A 19,818-nucleotide genomic window follows, 5' to 3' on the forward strand; every position below is an offset into this window, starting at 1 on the left:
TAAAAACCACACTTTCCAAAGCCAAGAATACAGTATTCATGGGACCTGACAACATCTTGGGCTGCGTTCTACATAAACTACAGAACGAACTGGCACCCCACCTAAATACAATGTTCAATCATAGCCTCACCTCAGGCTTTGTGCCCACTCAATGGCACACAGCGATGGTTATCCCACTCCACAAAGGGGGAGCCAGCACAAACCCTGGGAACTATGCCCCATTAGCCTGATGAGCCTGGTCTGCAAGGCCATGGAATGTATCATCATGGAACTTATAAACAAAGACATTGGTAATCTCTAAATGTTGGACCCCACCCAGTTCGGGTTTGTAAAAGGCAAATCATGTCTCATAAACCTGATAGACTTCTTTGAAGCAGTCACCAAAGCTGTAGACGAGGGTAAAGTAGTTCACACAGCCTATGTAGATCTCGCCAAGGCTTTCAACACCATCTCCCATTCTGGAATTATGGATAAACTCACTAAACTAGGTATAAATCCCTATGTCACAAGATGGGTTGCCAACTGGGTCACTTACAGAACCCACACTGTGAAAGTAGCAGACTCCAAATCTGACTTCAGACCAGTGACAAGTGGAGTACTACAGGGTTCAGTCCTGGGTCCTCTCCTGTTTGGTATCTACTTCTCAGAAGTACAGGCTAACACAGAAGGTCTTTGGCTGATGAAGTTCGCAGTTGACTGCAAACTCGAAGCCATAATCGAAACTCCTAATGATGTGGACATCCTACAAAAGGCCTCACTGAGACAGATGCCTGGTGTCAAAGCCATGGCTTTAAGCTCAGTGCCAAAAAGTGGATTGTTATCCCCTTTGGTAAAAACTCTGTACCCATGAACTACCACATAGCTGTAGTCTACTTAACACCGAAAGTATGATAAGAGACCTTGGGACACAGGTGGACAGTAGTCTCTCCTTTGATAATCACATCACCACAGTAGTCAGGAAATCCTTCTTTGTGGCACACCTCATCACAAAAGGTTTCCCATCCAGGAAAAAAGAGGTCACTGATGTTCTTCATATTTCACTGTTGCAGTCATCACACTTGGGTTATCTGCCTGCAGGTAGCCCTCAGTCGGCCCAAATATCAGAGACTTAGTATTTCTGCGTCGGTTGCTGTCACTCCAGGATTGACGTCAGGTTGTCAGGGGTATAAAAACAGGCAGCAACACCATTACATCAGTCTTTCTTGCTGAGAAGCCTGAAGCAGAAGTAGTTTGCAAGGGCTGGTCAGCCGCTACCTGTGTTTTCGTTTACGAATTGAATCATCCTGAAGTCTTCTAAAGCTAAGTACCTCATTGGGGATCCTTTTTTCTTGCTCTAACCGATGTCAGAAAAAGTTAATAATTGTCTTGCCTGGGGAAAGCAAATACCACACCGATATTTTCATTCTTAGTGCGTCACCTGTCTAGGACCAGACCACGACGTACCTCGCTGTCAGTTTTGTGCCTTGATCAACACCCGAACCATTTGTCTTCGGGCCCTTATTGTCGCGAAATACTTTTGTTCTCGATCTCCAGATTCCGAAATGACTTTGGTAAGCCATCCGACTACCGATATTCTGAAAAAAGGTAAGGATAAAGACAGAAACAGACTGCACAGGTTCAAAGCTGCTGATTAAGCTAATCACCAGTTCGCTGGTACTCAGTGAGGCGCTTTCGCAGCCCCTGATGCCCACTTTAATGGATTCGCAGGCCTCTACCAAGGCCCTTTCGGAGTCCGGTATGCGGCGACACTCTTCTTCGACTATGGAACTGGTGGATCTCTCTACCTTGGATGGGTCCAGAGCTGCTGAGCAGGCACCAGCTTCTGAGGAAGTTCTTCGTACTACAGATGTTTGACAAACCAACTAATTCAGTTCTTTCTAAAACTACCGAGTTTCTAAGGCCAAGAGTACACGCTACACCTAAAAAACTAATGACCAAAGCGCATGCAGCTTCCTTGCCACAAAATAAAATGCTTAGAATAGCAGAAGACCTTATTATGCTGATTAGGGGAAGTCAGCCTTCCCCTGCTAGGAGAAAAAAAGACCAGTCTCCAGCAACTTCAACAGACCAAGACTTCGACGACTCTGAGGTTTCTGATTATGAAGGCATGCCCTTATCTGCTTATGAGGATTCTGATGCAGAGGAATCCATTCCCTCTGCCTCTCCTCCAGAGGATTTTTCTTTTGGTGAAACCTTACATACTTTAAGAGAGCATTTCCACTGGGAATGCCAAGATTGTCCTCAGTCCAAAAAGAGACTCAGAGAATTTCTAGACTTGCCACAACACAGGCCTTTAGCAATGCCACCAGTCCTGGAAGTTGTAGATGATGTATTTATGGAATCCAGTCTTATTCCTAATACTTTACCCTCTGCCTCTAGGAAACCAGACAGGTACTACAGAGTACCTGACTCGCACATTTCTTTTCAAAAAGCCTACTGCTGACCCAGAGATAATTTCCCAGGGGCCTAAGAGTATCAAGGCAACTACAGCTAAGAATCCCACCCCTTCGGAAAGGGATTCCAGAGCTTTGGACAGATGGGATAAGAAAGTATATACCTCTGCAACTCTTGCCATTAGGACTTTGAATTATCAGTTTCACACACTGAAGTACCAACAACATATTATGGAACTTTTTAAGCAAAAAATAGCTACCTTTACAGACTGTGCAGAAAATAAGGAATTGCAAGAGCTTATGCATTCTGCAAGCCAAGTCAGCAAGCATATATTGCAGTGTGGCTTTGACACCCTAGAAGCATCTTGCAGGTCAGCAGTCACTGTTTCTGTACTGAGAAGGTATGCTTGGCTTAAGGAGCAAACTTTGCCAGATCATGTCAAATCCAAGTTACTAGACGCTCCTTTGAACAAGGACGATCTGTTTGGCACCAAAGCAGAAGAGGTTCTTAGAAAGATGGAAGAAAAAGCTAAATCTATGCAGACAGTCAAAGAATTCCTGCAAGTATAGCCTCCTAGATTCAGTAGGCATTGTCCCTCGAAACATTGGTCCTTTCCAGCCTCCTCAAGCCATAAACTAGACCCAGGGGAAGCAGCCCCCCCCCCCCCCACCAGACTACAGTCAGGGTATGCAGAGATCTAAGCAATGGAGTGCCTCCACCTCTAAAGCAGGGAGTGCTAAACCATCCCCTTTCGGAAAGAATTTCCAATGACTGCTCAGCTCCACTCCCCTCCTATGCCCAACTGCTTGTGCCCCTAGGGTGAAAACTTGCCCTTCATGCAAAAACTGGATTCCCATCACCAAAGACCCAGGGGTACAAATTTTACTTCTACTCACTGCCAGCCCCAAAATGGTTCCCAGATCTCCCTCTAAACCAGAGGGCAGAGGCTCAAAACCAAGTCCAATCCCTGCTCTCTATAAGGACAATTCAACCTGTTCCTGCAGAACAGATAGGTCAAGGGTTCTATTCCAGACTTTTCCTGGAACCCAGAAAAGAGTGCACTTGGGGCCCAATCCTGGGTCTTTCCATTCTCAACACTTGCCTGGTGGTACCCAAATTCAAAATGCTCACCCTGTAGCAGCTTCTACCTATGCTAGCCAAGGATGCCTGGTTAGTCACCCTAGACTTAAAAGAAGCTTATCTGCACATCCCTATAAGGGAATCATGCAGAAAATATCTCTGCTTCAGGGCAGGATCTATGCATTATCAGTTCTCTGCACTTCTTTTTGGCTTATTCACTGCTCCCAGAGTATTCACAAAATGTCTGGTCCCAGCCATTGCTTACTGCAGACAGAGAAATATTAAAATTTACCCGTACTTGGACGACTGCCAGATTCAGGCAGACAGTCAGGAAATGCTGTTGCAGCACCTGACATTTGTAAAAAAAACCTTCTAACCTCCATGGGGTACACCATCAATGAAAAGAAAACAAAACTAGTACCCAGTCAAAAGATTGTATTCCTGGGCGCAAGCTTGGACACAGCATCCCAGATGGCATTCCTCTCTCCAGAAAAACAAGCCTATCTGACAGGCTGCTTTACTCAAATGGCCACCAGAACCCAGCTATCTGTAAGGAAAATCCTGCAGGTCCTAGGGTTCATGGCCTCATGCATCCTACTAATTCTGTATGCCAGACTGCATATGAGGAAACTTCACTGGTACTTAAAAAGTCTTTGGTGCCAACATTCTCAGGACCTGGAAACTGTCATTCCCATAATACCCCGTCTAAGGACAGAGTTCCTTTGGTGGGCAGCAGCATGCAACTTCAACAAGGGACTGCCCTTTACCCAACACCACACCACCCAGACCCTAACCACAGACGCATCAGTCTATACCTGGGGGGCACACATGGACGGCAGGTGCATTCAGGGCCACTGGAGCCCAAATCAAATGCATCTGCACATCAACCAGAAAGAGATGCTAGCTGTGCAGCATGCTCTGACAGCTTTCAGATCCCTTCTCTCTCCAGGACACCTGCTAATAAAAACAGACAACACCACAGTTATGTGGTACATCAACAAGCAGGGGGGAACCCGCTCTGCAGGCTAGCCATGGCCTTGTGGAACATGGCCTTGGACATGCAAGTCCATCTGCAAGCTAAATTCCTGCCAGGCAAACAAAACTCCCTGGCAGACGATTTAAGCAGAAATCTCCTAGACCCACACGAGTGGCAACTAGAGCCTAGCACCTTCAACCTTCTGATTCAGAAATGGGGACCCCAGAAGTGGATCTTTTTGCCTCCCCGTACAATCACCAGCTCAGCAGATTCTGCACCAGGACACCTCACAGCAGGGCCTGGAAAGTATATTCTCTATCCCTTCCAGTGGGTAAATCTCTCACTCTATGCCTTTCCCCCTTTGTCCCTACTCTCAAGAGTATTGCTCAAGATAAGACAGGACAGACCAAGGACAATTCTGATTGCCCCAGACTGGCCACGCCAACACTGGTACCCACGCCTGCGAAGCTTGTCACCGGTGCCACCCTGGCACCTACACCAGAACCCAACCCTGCTCTCTCAGCAGGGGGACAGATCTTGCATTCGCAACTGCAAACCCTGAATCTTGCAGCCTGGTTTATTCCTTGAATTCTCCCCCAGTAACCAGCCTAAGCAAGCAGGTGCTGAACATCATCCCTAAAGCCAGAAGACCCAGTACAAGGAAATCTTATGCTGATAAGTGGAAAAGGTACAGCTCCTGGATTCAGTCTAAAGGAGAGGACAAAACCCTGCCCTCCCTTCCTCTAATCCTGGATTACTTAGCAGATCTGCTCCACAGAGGCCTGTCCTTCTCCTCCATTAAGATACATTCCTCAGCCATTTTGGCTCATTACAACACTGAGCCACCTCTCTTCTCTCACCCTCTTATCAAACAGTTCCTGAGAGGGACAAACAACTTAAGGCCGCCAAGGAGAGCACCCACCCCTGCTTGGGACCTTAATTTTGTACTGGAAAAGCTCACGCTCCCCCCCCTTTGAGCCTGCAGCATTAGCAGAGTTAAAATTCCTCTCTTGGAAAACAGCCTTGCTTCTGGCCATTACTTCAGCTAGAAGAGTGTCTGAACTACAACCACTTATGGCTGTGGAACCCTTCATTATTTTCCATGCGGACAGGGTTTCCCTCAGGGCTAACCCTTCCTTTATGCCTAAAGTGGTGTCCAGTATGGCTCTCATTCAATCCATCCACTTGCCTACCTTCTTCCCTAATCCTCAAAATAAAGAGGAAAGGATTCTGCACTCCTTGGACGTGCACAGACAGCTCAGATTCTACCTTGATAGGACTAAGGCCTTCAGAAAATCTAACCAGTTACTAGTCAGCTTTGCAACAGGGGCAGAAGGCAAGGCCATTTCAAAGCAAACAGTTTACAAATGGATAGCACATTGCATCCATTTCTGCTACAAGCACCATGGGAAACCATACCGTCAGGGGATCAGAACACATTCCACTAGGGTGACTTCTACCTCTACAGCATTCCTCTTTGGAGTCCCTGCAAGGGATTGCCTGCAGCAATTGGAGAGACCCCAAAAGTTCCTCACCAAAAGGATAAAGGGACTCCAAAACCTGTCATATACTGCCAGACTGAAGAAACTCCAACTCTATTCAGTTGCATACCGTCTGCTCAGTGGTGACCTGTGCCTGACATACAAGGCCATGACCAACCCGGAATTAATGGACATGCTCCACCTCAAAAAATCCAAATCTACCAGAACCACTAGAGCAAGTGACTTAAACCTTAGCACGGATATAAATAGGACGTGCTGGAGGGATAGATTTATCACCCAGAGACTCCCCATGCTGTGGAATAAAATCCCGGCCCATGTGAGGCAGAGCACCTCGCTGGCTCTGTTCAAGAGAAATCTTGACCGGTGGATGGGAGATCGTAGGTTTACCCCGGGAATCATCTCTGTGTCACTGCTGGACAGAGGCACAACAAACTAATGGGCAACTTTGGGCTAGGCTTATAAATGCCTTAGGGCAGATAGCCTAGTATAAACCTATGAACATCCTGGTAGCTGCTACCTGGAGTTCAGTTCACACCTTCACCAAACATTACCACCTGCCTATCTTTTCCAAATCCAGGGCAGGTTTTGCAACAGCAGTCCTGCAAGGCATACTAGCTAGCCCTAACTCTTCTTGACTGCCTCCACCCTTCTTCAGCTTTGGGAATCTTCCCAAGTGTGATGACTGCAACAGTGAAACACGAAGAACATAGTACAGTTGTGTACACTTACCATAAATGTAGAAGTTCGAGTGTATTCACTGTTGCAGTCCTGGTTTCCCTCCCTCCAGTGCCCTGTTTTCTCTCTCTCTCTCTCTCTCTCGCTCTCTCTCTATCTCTTTCTCTCTCCCCCCCTTTTCAGGGGTATTGGTATTTACTTTTTACTGGTGGTGTTTCCCCCCACCATAGCTTAGCTTCCTATTTGGGGCGAGAAAAACTGATGTAATGGCATTGGCTGCCTGTTTTTATACCCCTGATGACCTGATGTCAGTCCTGGAGCCACAGCAGCCGACACAGAAATACTAAGTCTCTGGTATTCGGGCTGACTGAGGACTACCTGCAGGCAGATAACCCAAGTGTGATGACTGCAACAGTGAAACACGAAGAACATCTCCATTTATGGTAAGTGTACACGACTGTACTTTCCCCTCTACTTGTCACTCATTAGACCCATTATAGAGTACAACGCCCCTTTTGGTATGTACCTCACAAGACATCTACAACAACTGGAAAGGCCGCAGAAATACCTCACAGAGGATTACCGGCCTCAAACAGATACCCTACGCAGACCGTCTCAAAAAACTCTAGCTTTACTCCATTGCATATCGCCTACTCAGAGGTGATCTCTGCCTAACATATAAAGCTATGTCAAACCCAGAGCTGTTGGACATGCTACGCCTAAAGAAATCCCAATCCCTTCGAGCTACACGCTCTAAGGACCTAAACCTTGTCACCACAATAAACAGAACATGCCGGAGGGATAGATTCCTGTCCCAGAGACTTCCCATACTCTGAAACAAATTACCTGTCTATATCAAACAAAGGTCCTCATTAGCACTCTTCAAGAAAAATGTTGATGATTGGATGGGAAATAGGAAATTCACTCCGGGGATCACCTCTGTGGCTCTGCTCGACAGTGGCACAGGAAAATAATTTTCTTGGGTGGTGAAAGCCAGGGTACCTTTTTGGCTAGGCTAATGTAGGCTACCTACCTATGAATGAAACAGTGCACACAATACTGTGAGTTGTAGTTACACATTTCTTCTTGTTTTATGTTGAGCACCATTCACATGTAATTGTTGCATTTCCAATGGAGTTTTTTTTTTGTTGTTGTTGTTGTTGTCAGTAAACATGTTGTCCGTTATCTTATTTCCTTGCAGGAAAGTGCACCAAGCAGAAGCAGTATGAGAAGAGAAGGACGTAAGTACTTTCTTTGAACTTTTCTTGTTCAACTTTTCTGTCAAAAGGTAAGGAAACCAAAACTTTGCCGTACTCCTTTGCTTTACAAGACTATAGAGAATAATGTTTTTGCACATGGTATACTTGTGTGTGTAAGTTTATATATGTCTATGAACATGGAGGAAAAAATGAAGGTCCTTCCAATTCCTTTCCCTTCTTTTCCAACACACTGTTGTGCTAGTAATATCATTTTCCTAAAATATTATAATGGCAAGGTCAGAAAGGGAACACTCTACACTGATAGTATTACTTTCATATAGAACATCAGTATGATTTTTTTCAATAGTCAAGTAGAACTGTTTCTTATTTTCTTATACAAGATTGCAATAAAACGTGCACCATGAGGCACATTTTAGTTCTGAACACTTATACCATGTAATGCACACATCTGTAAATCTTGGTCCTCTCACCCAGCAAAGGTAAAAGCATCTGGGACATGCACTGAACATATATGAGAATGCAGCACTGGGTTTGAAAAATGCAGTATAATATGGTATTTGCATAAAATTTTGTGGGGGAGTGCAAAGCCTTCCATGCAAAGAACCTTAAATATATACATACCACAGTACTGATAAGGAAACCTTTTGGTTTCCATACTTTCAGCCAAGACCTGCCCACTATATATCTCATAAACCATTTAACCTTTCTAACCTGTTTTAATGGAGTTGAGAGCATTCACATTATTCTTTTCGTCTCATAGACAGTCCACGATTTCTAAATTCCAATCTGAAAACCACTTTTGTGTCTTAAAGTACTTTTTTAGGACATTAGTCTCAACAGGTCACTTCTTAATGAGCATTCATTATGTACAGCAGTCAGCCCCAGTCATAAAATTGGATCTCTAAAAGTCTTAAAAGTAGCTGTTAACCCCCCCAAAAAATTCTTCTGTATACTAAAGAGAACTGACCCATATTCATCACCTTATATGTAAATATTATCCTTGTATAATTGTATTATATTTTGTCCAAGATTTCCATGTTTATCCCAGGTTTATGGCAGCACTTTTCTTCTAAGGGCACTGGGAAGGGGGCATACCACTCTAAAGCAGACTTTATTGAGTTGTTAAATAGTTTTTATCATTATTATCAATTATCTTAATTTGGGTTAGTGAAGTAGTGCCCCCCCCCCATTCCTGTTTCCTGAAATAACATCCTTTACAGTTAGAATCTACATAGGCTTCCAAGTTTCTGCATGCATTTATGTATGCAATTTTTATTCTGCTATATACAATTAAATAGTAAACATTGTTCTTCCAATATTACTAACTGCACTCTTCCGGTATTAAAATTATACTGTTTTCCGTGGCCCATTCTTATGAATGGTCAGTAACTGACTGAATGGATACTTTATCCTATTTACAAGTCACAAAGAATCCAGTCTTAATATAAATAGTATGCTTTGTTATCCAGTAGAATGGTGGAATGCTAGTATCTGCAAAGTAAGCATTAATATTTTTGGGGATGTTGGTATCCAAATGAAATACCAGAGATGTGAAGTTTGAACAGAATAAGGGCAGAAGATAGGTCATTGTGATACACCAGTTTTTTATTGTTTTATGACAGTTAATCTCTATTAATTTGACTGTCCATTAACAGAATTTGAACCAGTTTAATTATGTATGTATGTGTATGTGTATTAGTGATTAGATATATTAATTTATTGGCCGGAAGGGAGCAGCTAATTCTGGTCAAGGCTTTCTTTATCCATGTTAAGCAAGGGAATGGTCCCCTGCTGGCCAGTGCCATTGGACATTATTTCAAATGTTAAATAAATAGGAAGTGGTATAACGGCATTTATTAAAGCTCTATTGACAGCTTTTGAAGTGATCTTTTCAGTCTGATTAGTATTAATTGTTTCCATGATTTTCTTTTCATAATTTCCTGTGCTTTTTAGAAGATTAATAGAGCTGCAGTGTGCTTTTTAGTAGATTAATAGAGCTGCCGTAATCAGAAAGAATCTATTTTCTTTACCGTCATAGACAGATACTACAATTGCCATTTTCTGATGATCTGGGATACTGGTGATGTGAAAAAAATGTCATAAGATGACTGTAATAATAGTGACTAGCTCTGCTCTTACATGCCTTAGCTCTAAGTTAGAAATAACACTCAGACCACTTTCTGTAGTAATATTTAATATTCATGTTTTGAATTAAATATACAACCTTATGTTTGTACAAATCTAGGATTTTATACTGGGATTTGGTCTGTCATAGTTATGTCCAACCGCATTCACCCATGTTCAACTTAAAGGTGTCTCTAAATATCTACGGAATCATGCCTAAATCATAATAGTATTCATGTGCATGGCTTTATTACCTGTGCTTACTTAATGTATTCAAATCACAAGTCTCTGCACCTTGGGGGGGAAGACAGTAATACATTAATCTCTGAGGTTACTGGCCCCTGGGGAAAGACAATGTCTACATTTGAGTAGAACATAATTTGGCAGTTTGCATTATTGAACAATTGGCCTGTGAATCATTGTCCTTCTTTCAAGTGAATGTAAACAAGAGAGATCTAGTATCTGCTTTATTTTTAAAGCCATTAGATGCAGGCAGAAATCCCTTTAAAAATTAGGAACTTTTTTAATCGTAAAGGTATTTAACTCGCACCAAAGATTCCAAAAACATACAAACATGTTTTATCCACATTTTTGGATATCTTGTATGTTGCAATGGGTGGTAGGCAGCACAAGAGGTATGTGTATTCTCCAAATCTGATGAGTGCAGTTGTGGCATGTAATGGTTGGAGTACATATGCCTCTTCCCACAGAAGGTCCAGAAATGAGCCGAGGTTGGAATAACATAAGATAACTGCTACTTCTTACCAACTGAAGAAGTCTCCTCACAGATGAAGTGATAAGTTGAATTCATTTGTGTGTGTTACAGGCTGTGGTGTAAACAGGCAAAGAGGAGCTGTCATGTCTAGCTTGTATATAAACTCATAAGTTGCCTTTATACAAAAAATAATAAAACTGTCTCACCTAACGCAGACCCTTAATTCCATGAAGATTCTGGACATGCCTGTCTCACTTGTAACAGATATAATTGTCATTGTTCTTGATCGTTGAAAAATAAATTTCAAGTATTATTATTATTGTTATTCATAAGTTGGTACTAGGCTATCGGCCCTAGGGGTCTATACAAGCCTAGCCATAACAATTCCCTGGATATTTCTTCCCAGAATATTTACTTCCCTGGACCATTGTCTAGCAGGGCGACTGATGTGATCCCTGGGATGAATTTCCTATCTCCCATCCAATCGTCAAGGTTCCTTTTGAAGAGGGCTAAAGAGGTGCTCTGCTTGACATGTATGGGTGGTCTATTCCAGAGTCTGGGGAGTCTCTGGGTCAGGAACCTATCCCTCCAGCATGTTTTGTTTATTGTGATGACAAGGTTTAGATCCCTGGTGCATGTGGCTCTGAGGGATTGGGATTTCTTTAAGTGTAGCATGTCCACCAGCGCTGGGTTTGACATGGCCTTGTATGTTAAGCAGAGATTTCCTCTGAGTAGACGATATGTGACAGAGTATAGCTGGAGTTTTTTAAGGCAGTCAGCGTAGGGCATCTGCTTTAGGCCTGTGATTCTTTTAGCAAGGTATTTTTACGGCCTTTCCAGTTGTTACAGATGTCTTGAGAGGTACATACCAAACAGGGCATTGTATTCTATAATGGGTCTAATGAGGAATGAGTGCAGTGGGACAATGACCTCCTTTTTTCTGGATGAAAAGCCCTTAGTGATGAGGTGTGCCACATAGAAGGATTTCCTGACTGTTGTGGTGATGTGGTTATCAAAGGTGAGACCACTGTCCACCTGTGTCCCTAAGTCTCTTATCACACTTTTGGTGTTTATTGTACTGCCACCTATGTGGTAATTCACGGGTACATGTTTTTTTCCCAAAGGGGAGAACTACACATTTCTTGACACTGAGCTTGAGCCCATGGCTCTGGCACCAAGCATCTGTTTCTGTAACGCCATTTTGTAGAGTATCCACATCATTTGGAGATTCAGTAATGGCTCCCAGTTTGCAGTCATCTGCGAACTTTGTTATCCAGAGTCCCTATACTTCAGAGAAGTAGATGCCAAACGAGAACAGTCCCAGGACTGAACCCTGAGGTACTCCACTTGTCTGGAGCTGGATTTAGAATTGGCCACTTTTACAGTGTGGGTTCTGGTAAGCCAGTTGGCAACCCATCGAGTGACGTAGGGATTACTGTTATTATCATCATCATCATCATCTAAAAAATGATCCAGAGAACCCAAACTGTGGCTTGCATCTCCTACTGGATAAAGATGTTGAACTGCAAACATACTGGTCTGAAATCATTTCTCCAGTATGAAAGAGTTTTAGAGCTGCTTATTAAAATGGAAACAGTCCTGTAATATGTTTAAACTATAGTAGAAAACAGTCCAGCTGTGTCCACAACATGGCCTCCCTCTACATAATAACTTTCCATTCCGCGAACCTTGCTTACTTCCTGCATCTGCATTGACTTTTACAGTCTCTGGCAGTCTGTTTAAAAGTAATGAAACTCCATCAAAGTTTTGTTCGGTAGCATAAAACAAACATCAGTGTTTCTTAGTGTTGTCATGTCTGCTATGACCTATGCTATCTAGATTTCTGTCCAAAAGTATTTCACCATTCAGATGTATAATTTTGCACTTTAATATTTACAAACCAGATTTTCATCATTCCTCTTGATTCTCCACACCATAAATTGTGCAGCCATCACTGTGGAATTCTATCCGAAAATGGTGCTTTGCAGACTAGCTGCAAAATCACTTTTTCAAACCGAATTATGTAGTGAATTTTACAGCTTAATAACAACGGTCCCTAAAGAGACTGTTCTGGTATACTTGTCCCAACATATGAATAATTAGTATAGTTTATGATCAGCCTTTAGCCCACTAGCTATTTAGTCCTGAGTTATCTTAGCATGATGGTAAAGGGGTCCTAAGATAACTCAGTTTACTTTATCTTTATTTTTATTTTTTAATGGTAATACTTGCTTAACTTTTAATAGTGCTATTATTATGTCCAGGACACTAGAGGGTTATTAACTTGCACTGTAACTGTACTTGTGTAATTACTTCTGCAGCCTCTCAAAATGAATGTGAAATGGAATCAGGAAATTAGAGGTTTAACTATTCATCAGCATGATTTCTTACCTTCACCTCTCTCTCTCTCATAGTAAGAGGATATAATTAACCAGTCTATTACTGTGTAATCTAAGACTTTGTGATCAGTTGCCCAAAGTAGCTGATCTGACTTGCTTGATGATCAGTATTCTTTGACTAGATATGCCAAGAGGCTCAGGCATTACAGATGTCCTTCATGGATGCATCTGCAGTCATAACAAGTAGGGTTGTCACACAATGTCCATAGCAGCAATCCAGATGTTCATCGTGTTACCCTGCTGCAGTCATCACACTTGGGTTATCCTGCCGTCAGGCGGTCCCGCAGTCGGCCGAAATTCCAAAGTCTTGGTCCGGCGTTGGTTGCTGTTGCTTCTTCCCTGATGTCAGTGCGCCAGGGGTATATATAATGCATCCAACACCATTTTTTTCAGTCTTTCTTGCCACGCAGTTCGCAAGTGCCGGTCGGCCGACTCCTGAGATTTTCAAACTCGAATTTCAGACTGAAGTGTTCTATAAAGCTAAGTACCCCGTTGGGGAAACTTTTCTTGCCTCAGACCGATGTCAGAAAAAGTTAACAATTGTATTTCTTGTGGGAAGCAAATACCTCATAAGGATTTTCATTCTTATTGCATACCTTGCCTAGGCCCAGACCACGGCGTCACTAGTTGTCGTTTTTGTGCTAGGTTTAATAAGCGTACTATAAAAAGACGCTTTGATTTCACACGACACTACTTCGGTAGAAAATTTAACTACACTATGCCGTCGGAGCAACTGACTACCGACGTGCACAAAAAAATGCAAGGATAAGGACAGGCATCCCAGGCCCAAGCCAGATTCCGAGGCCTCGGCTAGTCCGATCTGAGGTTCTCCGGCCTTCAGTGAGGCTCCGACGCAGCCCCTGACTACCGCAGATCTGGAACCTGAGACCGCTTTGGAACTTTTGGCGGAATGTACCAGGCCGACACAGCCATTTTGTTCAGCCCCTACCAACGACACTGCTGAAAAAGATGTCGGTGCTGCAGAAACACCTTCGGTTTCTGAAGGCGTCTTCAGACCAACGACGCTCACCATTAAAACATATCCTAAGACGAAGACTCCTATTAAACCTAAAAGGACTGCACTTCAGTCCCCTGTTCAAGGCCCCATGCCTAAGAAACAGATGCTCAAAATGGCTGAAGATTTGATCTCTCTAATCAGGGGTTCCCAGCCCCCTCCTGACAAAAGGCCTAGACAAGAGGAAGATTATGCATCCTCTGAACAAGTGTCCATTTCTTCAGGCCCCTCTGAGGACCATGATTACTCCTTCTCCCCTTATGAAGATTCTGATGCTGAGGATTTCATTCCCACAGCTTCTCATCCTGAAGACTAGTCCTTTGGGGAAACTTTACACACTATGAGGGAACATTTTCACTGGGAAGGTCAGGACTACTCTGACTCTAAGAAAAGGCTCAGAGAGTTTCTTTTACTCCCCCAGCACAGACCACTTGCCATCCCACCAGTTTTAGACATTGTGGATGATGTTTACTTAGAATCCAGTTTGAACCCAGACTCTCTACCTCCTGCTCCGGCCAAACCTGACAGATACTATAGAGTGCCTGATTCCCACAAATTTCTTTATAAAAGCCCTGTTGCTGATCCAGAGACTATCTCCCAGGGTCCCAAAGGGGCTAAGGCTTTTATGGCTAAAAATCCTGTACCCTCTGAAAGGGACTCCAGAGCACTAGACAGGTGGGGGAAAAAGGTTTACACCTCAGCCACTCTAGCTATGAGGGCACTAAATTGCCAATTTCACATGCTAAAGTATCAGCAATTTCTTATCTCTCAGTTAAAACAAAGAATGAGCACTCTCCCTCAGCAGTCTGAATTGAAAGAAATGCAGGATCTGTTGCATGCAACTGAACAGATGGGCAAACATACTTTACAATATGGGTTTGATTCTTTGGAGGCCTCCTGCAGAGCAGCTGTCACTGGGTCTGTTATACATAGGCATGCTTGGTTAAAGGAACAAACTCTTCCTGATCATGTTAAAGCAAAACTTCTAGATGCTGCCTTACAGAAGGATGTTCTTTTTGGAGTTAAAGCAGAAGAAGTCATAAAGAAAATGGAGGATAAGGCAAAATCTATGCAGACAGTCAAAGATTTCCTACAGGTACAGCCCCCTCGCTTCAGCAGAAATTGGCCAACAAAAAATTGGTCCTTTCCAGCTACTGACAGACCACAGAGGGGTAAATACAGACGTCCAAGAGGCAGAGGACAACCACAAGCCCAGTACAAACCTCGCCAATGGGGCACTGCAACACAGAAGGGAGGAGAAGACAGGTCCCAATCTACCAGAAGGCAAACTCAATGACTTGCACCTCATCTGGCCAAGCAACACTCACTTGGCAGCCCCCTTGGGAGGAAAACTCGCACTTTTTTCAGACAACTGGCACATTGTCACAAAGGACAAATGGGTCCTAGACATAATTTCACGAGGATACAGATTCCATTTTCACACCTTGCCAATAAAATGAGGAATGCCAAACCTGCCACAAAATCAATGGGCAGAGGCACAAAAGCAAATTACAGCTCTCATGGACATGAGAGCCATTCAGCTGGTACCCACTCGAGAGCAAGACCAAGGATTTTACTCAAGACTCTTTCTAGTGCCCAGAAAGGACAATGCCTGGAGACCAATTCTGGACCTTTCAATTCTAAACACTTACTTACAAGTACCCAAATTCAAGATGCTAACACTACAGCAGCTTCTTTCCATGTTGGGCAAGGAAGCATGGCTAGTAATGTTGGACCTCAAGGAGGCATACCTGCATGTCCCTATCAGACAAAGTTGCAGAAGATACCTCCGTTTCATTGCAGGTTCAACACATTACCAATTCTCTGCACTGCCCTTTGGCTTATCTACTGCACCCAGAGTCTTCACAAAATGCCTGGCACCAGTAATTGCATACTGCAGACAAAGAGGAATTCAAATATACCCATACCTGGACGATTGCCTCATCCAAGCAGAAAGCAAGGATATTCTCTTGCAACATCTGGCTTTTGTAAAACATCTCCTAAGTTGCCTGGGGTACACAGTAAACGAAAAGAAGTCAAAACTAGAACCCTCACAAAACATGACATTCCTGGGTGCCAGCTTGAATACAATGGCCCAGAAGTCTTATCTGACACCAGACAAACAACTACAACTGAATCAATATTTCAAAACAATGGCAACAAAGACCCAACTAACTGCAAGAAAAATTCTGCAGGCCTTGGGCTTCATGGCATCTTGCATACTACTAATACCATTTGCAAAGCTGCATATGAGGAAATTACAGTGGTACCTAAAAAGCGTATGTTCTCAACACAGCCACAGCTTGGACACAATGATATCTCTCATTCCCTGCCTACAACAGGAGTTTCTATGGTGGTCACAGGCATGCCACCTCAACAAGGATCAGCCTTTCACCTTGACCCCAGCCAGGCAAACTATGACAACAGATGCATCAGACTATGCCTGTGGGGGGGGGGGGGCATACATGGCAGGACAGTGCGTTCAAGGCGTATGGACTGCAGATCAAAGGAATCTGCACATCAATCAAAAAGAGATGCTAGCTGTACAGAATGCTCTGACAGCCTTCAAGAGTCTATTACATCCAGGACAACTTACAATAAAGACGGACAACACCACAGTAATGTGGTACATAAACAAACAAGGGGGTACACACTCCTACCCTCTATGCAGGCAAGCAATGACCTTGTGGAACACAGCTCTGGCTTTCCAAGTTCACTTACAAGCTCAATTCCTGCCAGGAAAGAACAACACATTGGCAGACGACCTCAGCAGAAACATCATGGATCCCCACGAGTGGAAACTGGATCCACAAATATTTGCAATGATAACTCAAAAATGGGGCCTTCCAGACATAGACCTGTTTGCCAGTCCTCAAAACTATCAAATAAAATTTTGTACAAGGACATTTCACCATCAAGCTTGGAAAGTGGACACACTCTCATTCAGTTGGAAAAACCTGACAGTGTATGCCTTCCCTCCATTGCCTCTGCTCACAAAGGAGCCTCTGAAAGTCAGAAAGGAGAGACCATGACTGGTACTCATAGCCCCAGACTGGCCATGCCAGCACTGGTACCCGCTATTGAGGAATATGGCCCAGGGCCCACCTTGGATTTTACCACAAGTTACCCATTTGCTCACACAGCAAAACAATCAGATTCTTTACAGCCAGCTCAAAACCTTAAATCTGGCTGCATGGCAAATCACCTAAGCATCCAGCCAGCTCCTCTTTCCCAAGCAGTTATGGATGATATTCTGGAAGCTAGGAGGCCAAGCACCAGGAAGGCTTATTCGGACAAATGGAAAAGGTTTTGTGCCTGGAACCAAGCTAAAGGCCAAAACATAATTCAGCCTCACATGCCTCACATTCTACAGTATCTAACCGAGATGTTGCACAAAGGACTTTCTTTTTCTTCCATTAAAATCCATGCTTCAGCTATTTCAGCCCACTACAACACGGATCCACCCTTGTTTTCGCATCCACTGCTAAGGCAGTTCCTCAGAGGGGAAAAAAACATTAGGCCCCCCAGGAGAGCACCTACACCAACATGGGACCTAAATTTTATTCTGGAAAAAGTTACGCTACCTCCCTTTGAACCAGCTTTCTCTGCAGAACCACAGTTCCTATCATAGAAAACTGCCCTGCTGCTAGCAATAACTTCAGCTAGAAGAGTATTGGAGCTGCAGGCACTAATGGCAGTGGAACCTTTCCTCATTTTCCATCAAGACAGAGTTTCTCTAACAACTAATCCTTCTTTCATGCCTAAGGTGGTTTCCAGTGTGGCTTTAAATCAAACCATCCACTTATCCACCTTCTTCCCTGATCCACAGAACAAAGGAGAGAGACTCCTGCATTCCTTGGACATTCACAGGCAACTTCGTTACTACTAGGATAAAACTAAGGCTTTCAGAAAATCTGACCAGCTCTTTGTATCCTATGTTACAGCTTCACAAGGGAAGGCTATATCAAAACAAATCATTTCCAAATGGATAGGACATTGCATTAGTTTCTGCTGTACCCATCATGGAAAACCGGTTCCTGATACCATTAGGCCCCACTCTATCAGGGCAACAGCTACATCTACAGCCTTCCTCAGGGGGGTTCCAACCAATGAGATTTTGGAAGCTGCAACTTTGCGTTCAATACATACCTTTACCAAACACTATCACTTACCACTTTACTCTAAGACTAGGGCGGACTTTGCCACTGCAGTTCTGCAGGGCCTTCTAGCCTCCAGTAACCCTCTATGACTCCTCCACCCATCCTTAGCTTTGGGATTCTACCCAAGTGTGATGACTGCAGCAGGCTAACACGATGAACATAGTACAGTTTTGTACCTACCATAAATGTAGATGTTCGAGTGTACACCCTGCTGCAGTCCAGGTTACCCTCCCTCCATACTCTCTGATCTAACTAGCTAAATCTCTACGATACCTTCCTGATGTATTTGCTCATAGCTGGAGGGATTTTGTGTTTGTGCAAAATTAACTCAGCTTGGTACTAATTACTGACCACCTTTTTGGGGGCACCTGACATCTGGGGCAAGAAAAACTGAAGAAAATGGCGTCGGATGCATTATATATACCCCTGACGCACTAACGTTGGGGAAGAAGCGACAGCAACCGACACTGGACCAAGACTTTGGAATTCTGGCCGATTGCGCGACCGCCTGATGGCAAGATAACCCAAGTGTGATGACTGCAGCAGGGTGTACACTCGAACATCTACATTTATGGTAGGTACAAAACTGTACTTTATTTTTAGTGTGTATTTATTTATTTGTTATGGTGATTGGCTTGGAATGATAGCAACAAGTTGAAATACATTATTGTGCCATTATTTCTTTCATTTTCTTGGTGATCAACACAGCTGACTGACTGATTGGGGGGACAGTCTTTTTATGAAAACAACTTAATTGACAGGATCACTTGATATGACATGTTGGAGATGGAAACAATATATGACAGAGAAAGATGAAATTCATTACTATTTCCACTCATCCTTTGTTGCAGTGTAACAGTTGAGTACATACAAGCTGGCTGTCTTTTGGGTAGAGGCAAGGTGTGTGTCAAAACATAGGCAGTTACATGGCTATTGCTGAATGATAATTAATATGGCTTGTTATTGGGCAATATATGTACCTTTGAGCAGAAAGTTAAAGTATATAACTGAAACCAGTACATATTTTACTTTGTTCATAATCAGATAGACGTATGCATAACACTGACTATTTTATATTTTTGGGGGATGAGATATATGTAAAAGTTAATGACACCTACATGATCACTATGAAACAATTATTCATATGACTTATTGGGGGCAGTATATGTTTGTCTGAGAACAATAAGTTGAGATACATTTTTGTAGCCATTAATTTTTCATTTTCTTCTCAAAAGAGCATCAGTTTTCAGAGAAAACATATTTTTGTGAACTAGACTGTGAAAGGGAAGGGAAGTTACTAAATCAGTGTTAAATAAGTACTGATATGACTTTTGGAGGGGCAGTGACTGCATTTGAGAGCAAACATGATTTGTGGAGGGGCAAGTAATGTGTCAGAGAGAAAAAAGTTGATGTATATTACTTTGGCCATTATAGTTATGCACTGGCTTCATATTCTTATGTGGGACCCCCCCCCCCCCAAGAAGTACACATTCCTGTTAAACAGTATATAACTAAAAGGACATGAAGCTAGAATTTATAGTATGTTAGAAATGCAGTG

The 19,818-nt window shown here is 43.2% G+C and overlaps 1 protein-coding gene across 1 annotated transcript in view; it reads left to right on the forward strand.

The window, feature by feature from the left end:
- ARHGAP10 (Rho GTPase activating protein 10) overlaps positions 1–19,818 on the forward strand; it is a 2,173,597-nt gene that overhangs the window by 1,602,622 nt on the left and 551,157 nt on the right. Inside the window, exon 12 of the mRNA XM_044063456.1 lies at positions 7,829–7,868. Within this exon, the coding sequence (XP_043919391.1) occupies positions 7,829–7,868 (40 nt within the window). The remainder of the gene's footprint in view (positions 1–7,828; positions 7,869–19,818) is intronic.

This window comes from Protopterus annectens, chromosome 2.part1, assembly GCF_019279795.1.
Source record: "Protopterus annectens isolate FY-2018-M chromosome 2.part1, PAN1.0, whole genome shotgun sequence".
Lineage (NCBI taxonomy): Eukaryota > Metazoa > Chordata > Ceratodontiformes > Protopteridae > Protopterus > Protopterus annectens.